Consider the following 7053-nt stretch of genomic DNA (forward strand, 5'->3'; position numbering starts at 1 on the left):
CTCTCTCACATTTGCCACAAACATATGCCGGAAAATGTTCACAGTTCAGCTAAAAAAATATATAACAAAGTACATTTTGCTTCTGATGATTTCTTTCTATAAAATGTGCTTTTTCCCCCCCTCATCAACACTGGTGCATTAACATTAAGCATTCTATTTAATTTTTTTTCTGAAACAAAAAAAAAAAAAAAATACAGCTAAACAACCTTTTGTTAAATCACTTATTCTTACTTAAAATGTTTGTTTTAGCATATACAATGATTGTTTAAATGGTTTAAAATGATGCACTGTTACAAAGTATTGTGCTTGATGGTTTCATTAAAATATCTTTCTGCATCAGACAATAGAGCACCTAAACATTATATAAAAATAACATTTTAAAGCTTAAGATTCCCTCAGTTGTGAGCACATGCACATTCACACACACTGTACAAATACACATCCAGTCGCACGACCATGAAAGCTTCAGTGCGGCTGTCGCTCTAGCAGATGATGCATGTCTTTGACTTTCCGTCTGGAGCTGTGAAAGGAACAAAGACATAAAAGACGGTAAGAGGTAAATGGAGCCTGGCAGAATGATGGACTGGCCCTGATTTTTAAACATCACGCATGGCTCACCTGGCTCATTTCCGCCTTCTAGCTGCTTCTTCTGATCTTCAAGAGCCTTCATCTTGGCCTCGTGGACGTCCGCCAGAGCTCTCCACTCTGCTCTGTTGTTGTTTAACCCGTCGAACATCGGTTTGATCTCTGTGTGGAAACGGGAAAACTCCTGCAACAAAGAAAAGTATATGTGTAAATGCAGATGCAGAAAGAAACATGCAGGCCTGTTACAAGAAGTTTCGCTGGAAATTAGCAACGCCTGTATCTATTCAACAGCAGCAGAAGCTTTACCTTGTAAACAAAAGAACAAACAAAGTCAATGAAACCACACTGCATCTTGGGAAGCTCATCAGCATGGTTCCTGTCCATCATGGGCTGAAAGAAGAAAGAAGAGAAGATGAAAATGGTCAATGTCACCTCATGACATAATGTGCAAATAGAAAAAAAAGAAAAAACCCAACAGCAACACTTTTTGCGATCTGCTTACAATTGGCTGTTGTTCGAGAACCGTTCTCTCAAGGTCTCCCTGCTCCCAGAACTCTGCCGCCACCATCAGAGCAACCTGGAACCAACAAAACAGTGAGAACCAGTGTGTGTGAAGCGATTTCAGTGTGTTATCATGTTTCAAAGCAAACTCACCTTGCTCTGAACCTCCCATGGCTTTGTAATGGCCGACAGGTCACAAGCTGTCATCATCATTGCCCTGCAGAAAGAGCAACACCATTAAGAGATGTTTGGACTTCATGGCGTAAATATTGATTGGTCTTTTTCTTGAATGATTGCTTACATGATAATTTCCTTCCTGGTTGCATTGTTGGAGATGTGGCTGACCTTGTCTTTCTCCTCTGGAATCCCTTCAACAGCTTCAACAATCTTTTGGAACATTGTTCTCTTCCTGAAAGATGAAAATTGTGTCAGATTTGTCTGTTTTGGATATCAACTGCAATTATCAACAGCAAAATACTGAAAGCATTCTGGACTCATTCTGGTATCAAAGTGAAATTAAGCATCTTACTTGAAATAGAGGGCGAGATCAGTGGCAATAATGCAGACCTCAAACAGATGCTGCACTGTTTCAAACTGACGCTTCTGCATGTTTTGGAAAATATTCAGGTTCTGCAAATGAGGGCAAAAAAAAGAAAAGAAAAAAGTATTGAACTATTTTGCACTACAGCATCCTACCTTTTTTTGCAAATAAGTTTGGACACTGCAGTCAGTGGTGAAAAGCTGAAATGTGAGAGAGGAGCCCACCTCATCCGACATCAGCGTCTTGCTGTACTGGAGATGGTGCCGCTCCAGAATGGAGGTGCTGTGCAGTCTTGCCAGTGGGGACGCGCTCCTACCGAGGCCCGGCAGGAAAAAAAAAACAAAAGGAAAAACATCAATGTTCATCAGATTGGATGCAGTTTCTCCACGAAGGCTTTTCACCTATCAAATATGAACTGAAAGCCTCACTTTGTCTGGTAGAGGTTGTTGGTTCCTCTGTGGTCGATGTCGTGGCAGAATCCAGCCGCAACCATGGCGAAGGCCTCAAGGTCTGAGTAATACTTCTTCAATTTACCCGTCTGTCGGGCAGCAAATCGGACAAGCCAGTGTTCAGCTTCATAATAGAATCAGTGACGAATGAGAGTGACAAGTTTTGCAAAAGTCCAAAACTCACGAGCAGCAAAGTGAACATGGTTTGTCCAACATTGAAGCCGTGCCTCCAGTTGTGGTAGGTGATGTCTCGGTATCCTCTTCGAACTGTGTACATCCATCGTGTGAGGGTCTGCATCAGGGAAAGAAGAAATTGGAGCGGAATCAAAGAGAGATCAATATTTGATCAACGGCTCTGTTTTCCTTCTAACTGGAAATTTTGTATGCCGGGCATTTCAGAGTTCCTGTACCTCAGCGGGGACTTTGAACTTCTCCACCACCCCCAGCTCAAAGAAGCAGCGAATGCCACACTTAATGAGGTCAAACTCCGACAAAGGAAAGTCACTGAAGCGGAATTCGAGCAGCTCCACCTTCTGCGCGTCGGGAATGTTGGCTTTCTGCATTTGGAAACAAGGTCCGAACAAGTTAGGGTGCCTTCACAATCAAACACCAGTTTCAAATACCCCCTCAGATCATGGAACAAACCACAGCACTTACCAGCAGTTTGTACATCTCTTTCTGGTCACAGTCCTCCGGCGCTGAACCAAGCTTCTCCTCAGTGTTCTGCAGGGAAACGAGAGTTCAAAGTGAATTTGATCCACTGATCTGGATTCAGTCTGACTGGAATGATGCCGGCTGAACGGGGAAGCATCTCACCAGAATAGACTGCACATCGCTAAGCGTGGCCTTCGTCTGGTACATGAGCATCTCCTCGGCCACGTCTTTCTTCCACTCTGTCCTGTTCAGAGTGTCGTAGGTGTCGCTGTTCAAGGTGGACCAGCCGAGGAACTGCGTCAGAGCCTGGTGGCACAAAAGAAAGACAAAACTATTACGCTGCACGTTTAACCTTTTTAAAACACTGTGTCATAGCTCGTCGAGAATGGATTTAACAATATCGGAAACCTGCAATGCGATTAGCGGTCAGAAATGGAGCGTACCTCTGTGATTTGCTCGTCGTTCTCGTCAAATGGTTTGCCGTCTTTTCTGTTGAAAAAAGTTGCGACCCCAACAATTTCTTCTTTTTTGTTGACAATCGGGAGGGAGAGGACATTCTTGACCATCCATCCGGTTTCATCCACAGCTTCTTTCTGAGAGACAAATCAAAATCAAAATCAGCATCCTGATAACAAGTTTCACGAGGCTCGACGAATTTAATGTTTCACCTGGAACGTAAAGTACTCATCGGCTGGAGCGTTCATCATGTTGCAGATCTGGAAAATGCAAAAACACAGATTCACAGATGGGTGAAGTGGAGAGGATTTGCATGTGACAGTTTCATGGAGCAAAAGATGTTCTTACGAATCCGTTCTCAGCCACGTATGTTGGAAGTCCGCTGACCAGCGCCCAGTGGTCTGCAGGAGGGCCGCTGGGAGTCAAGAGGGGAGGGAGAAACTCAGATTAAGAAACTGCTGCGAATCTGGAAAAATCATCAGGAATGGTTGAAATGCATGGTGAAGTACACCACCACACTTACGGGATGACTTTAATTTCCTCTTTGTCTTCAAGCAAGTAGTCAATGATCTTGTAGAAGTTGATTTCCTGTGAATTGATGAGAGAATTTGCTTTTTTCGCTTCATAAAGGTTTATAAACGAGTCAGTGATTCTGCATGAGACCTGGTTTGAGACTCACTCTGCCATCAGGGGTCTTGGGCCCTTTGTATGGCTCCTGATCCCCGAGTTTGATTGGCCACTCATCGAAGAATTCCTGGAGAGAAAAAGACCAAAACCCATTGGTAAGACGCACTTCGTGAAGAATACACATCAACGCACCACAGGAAGATTTGTTCTTACGCACCTTCTCCTTGGTCATGTCCAGCAGTCCCACAGAGTATCTCTCACACTTGATGTATGTCCTCACTGTGTACAGGGCTTTGTGAAACTGCCTCTCAATATCCGTCAACTCTTCAAAAACTTTGCTCGCCGACCACAGCAAAACCTACGGCATCAGGGAACCATTGTTTTTAGATAATCACTTTCACTTTCGTGAATATCATTTGGAGGATTAGAAATCAGAAATCATTCAGTTGCTGCAATGCTGTTGGTGTTTTTACCTGACTTCTCCTGGACTCTATGTCCCACATGTAAGCTGTGTATGCTTGGAGCAGGACCACACTGGCAAAGTTCACATATTTCATAAAGAGCTGTAACGAGAATGTAAAATAATCATTTAAAAAAAAAGCACATTACACTGGCGAGTTTCCTTTCAATGATCTTGAATGAAAACAGATCTCTGTCACTTTCTCAGATTGACCTCTGGTGTCAGTGTCACCCAGAGGTCATGAAATGAAAAATGTCTGTCTCCTCCCTGATTGGATTATGTGCTAAGCCGTCATATCGGTGACCCAGAAAGCCACTTTAAATCCCCAAATATATGTGACACCAGCAGGAAGCGGGATGGCTTAAACTGTCCATTTCACCAGGCAGGTTAAGATGAGGATGTGACTGTCACCGTGAATTTATCTTGCATCCTGTATTTGATTGTTGTGCGCGGAATGAACATCAGTGACGCTTACTTCCTGGTCGCTCTTGGAGAACTCCTCAGCTCCTTGTTTGTTAAGCGCCATGATGACACCGATGGGCTCCTTCTCAGTCATAACGGGAGCTGTGAGCATGCATTTGGTGGTGTATTTGGTCTGTTTATCCACAAAGTCGCTGAAGTGAGAATTCTGGAAACAGCATAAGAAAGTTGTTAATGCATTAAGTTTCATCAGATATCAACTTAGATCTAGACCACAGCACCTTTTCTTTTCAGAAAGAACATCAGTATGATGTTTTGTAATGGATGTCACAAGATTTAGAGATTTACTTTGCCACTTTGATAAGTTTGACACTTTTTTAAAGATCTTATGACAACAAATAATTCAATGCATTGGTGATTATTTGTACATTGTTAGTTACAACTAGAAGTTCTCTTCAGATGGCTGATGGGAGTGAAATTCTGCTGCTGTTAAAAGTCCGATTAACAGATGTGAACTATCTTTCACCCATCGTTTCGGGCAGAACAGCAGTATATCTCTTCAAGGGCTAAATTAAGGTAGTGTCACTGAGAGTGAACAAGACTGAATCATAAGACTGGTTTTTAACCTTGTTAAGTGAATCTGTGCCCCCAGTTTGTCATATTTCTTGATCTGAAGCTCGGGCGATCGTTCACTTGCTCACCTTCTTCACATCAGCGACAACCTGAGGCTTCTTGGAGTGTGCCGTGAACCCAACAATTCCCATGTCGGTGGGAAAAACAATCTCCACGTTGGGGTTCACGATATTGCTTTCGTATTTAGAGTTGTGCGTCACGTCAAAGAGGATGGTGGAAAGCTCAGGCGTTCCATTACGAGCCCGGTATCCAAAGTAGCTGCAGCGGTCGGCCTGGATCAACAGAGCGATCCTCTGCAGAATTTTGTGCAGGGCCTTCTCCATGGGATTGGTGCCCTGTATCTCCTTCAAAAGCTCGAACATGAACTCAGCCTCCTGGATGCAGGTGACATCCTTGTAGGAAGTCGGATCCTGAACTTGAATTTGGTTGTTGAAGGCAGCTGTGATAACATCTGCCTTGACTTTCTTGTCATAGTATTCCATTGCAAACTGTGGGTTGTTGTCCAGAAACTTCTCGACAGTGTCTTTGTCTCCCATCTTGCTGAAGTTAGGACGGCGGATCCCTTCGGTACCTGCAACAAAGATGCTCCCCTACGGCTGGAGGGAGGACGAGCGGAGCAGAAAAAGGTGGAATCCAGACGATCCGGCACTCCAGATCCTACTGAGGCATTTCCTAATCACTGTCGCTAAAGCAGACCCTTCAACTCTCTCTCAGGTAACAGAAGGTAGTGAGTAGCTTACAGGGTAAGGGGATCCCAGGGCCCACTAATGACTGTGACGCAAGCAGTCAAGCCCCTGAGCTTTCTTAGCGTGCAAATCCATCCACTTGTCATTTTAGAGGGGCAAATCCCATCACAGGTAATGATAGCTGAGTTATGGCACTCGCAGTGTGATCTCGCACTATAGCAGCGCAGGGAGCAGAAAGTCGGGGCCCCAACGATCTGTTCACAAACTGTTGACATTCTGCCCACTGTCTCATCGGTTTTTGACATACAACCACGTGCAGTCCGTTTCAAATGTAAGTTTACAAATCATTTAGATTCTAAATAATGGTGAGAGGATAAGGATAATGCCGTCACCATATCGACACACAAAGGCCACAAGAGCCCCCTGATTAAAGCAGTGATTATTAGTATTATTAGTGTTGAGGAGTTTGAGACAGTTTATATGAAGGATTGTGATTTGAGGACAGAATTAATTCACAGTGAAATAGAAAATTCATTTTTTTTTTAATATGAAACTGCCACAATAAGAAAATAAATTAGCTGTATGTATCAGTTATATGAAGCTACAGTGACACATGAAGCAGTGGTGTCTTTTGTTCTCCAGTTCTACTGCTGGATTTCTTCTTCCATAAGTGTGATTTTCCGGCACCTTCGTGCTCCCCTCTGGTTTGGTCAGTTACACTTAACCTCTAGACAGGATTAAGGAGGATCGTTTCCTGTTGTTTGCGGTTCGGTTATTTGTTCTGACAGTCAAACTGATTTCTGCTGTCATGATAAAAGTGGGCTAAAGGGCCTCGTTTGAAAAGCTGCTCCAAGTTGTTTTACAATCAAATCACTTCATAGCTACTTTGTCAGCGCTCTGTGAAGTTTGTCTTCACAGAAAAGATAGGTTGAAGAGTCTCACAAAATACGGTATCCATTGGTCCTCTTTCCTTTGGAAAAACATATTTTCTTTATTTTGCAGTACGCCTGATTAATGTTTGTAAATCCAAAACAGGATAGT

The 7053-nt window shown here is 43.4% G+C and overlaps 1 protein-coding gene across 1 annotated transcript; it reads right to left on the reverse strand.

Annotated features, from left to right (window-relative positions):
- Positions 1-482: 482 nt before the first annotated feature.
- LOC115399353 (cone cGMP-specific 3',5'-cyclic phosphodiesterase subunit alpha'-like) lies at positions 483-5862 on the reverse strand. The gene is made up of 22 exons (XM_030106675.1): positions 5395-5862; positions 4749-4901; positions 4287-4376; positions 4031-4171; positions 3866-3940; positions 3710-3774; positions 3535-3601; positions 3399-3446; positions 3174-3323; positions 2893-3036; positions 2734-2799; positions 2487-2633; positions 2261-2368; positions 2056-2165; positions 1852-1939; positions 1616-1716; positions 1388-1495; positions 1240-1303; positions 1088-1162; positions 892-975; positions 619-769; positions 483-520 (listed from the first exon to the last, which is right to left on the reverse strand). Exons 1-22 carry the CDS (start codon positions 5860-5862, stop codon positions 483-485), a joined length of 2541 nt encoding a protein of 846 aa, XP_029962535.1.
- Between the last annotated feature and the right edge of the window lie 1191 nt (positions 5863-7053).

Source organism: Salarias fasciatus, chromosome 13, assembly GCF_902148845.1.
Source record: "Salarias fasciatus chromosome 13, fSalaFa1.1, whole genome shotgun sequence".
Classification (NCBI taxonomy): domain Eukaryota; kingdom Metazoa; phylum Chordata; class Actinopteri; order Blenniiformes; family Blenniidae; genus Salarias; species Salarias fasciatus.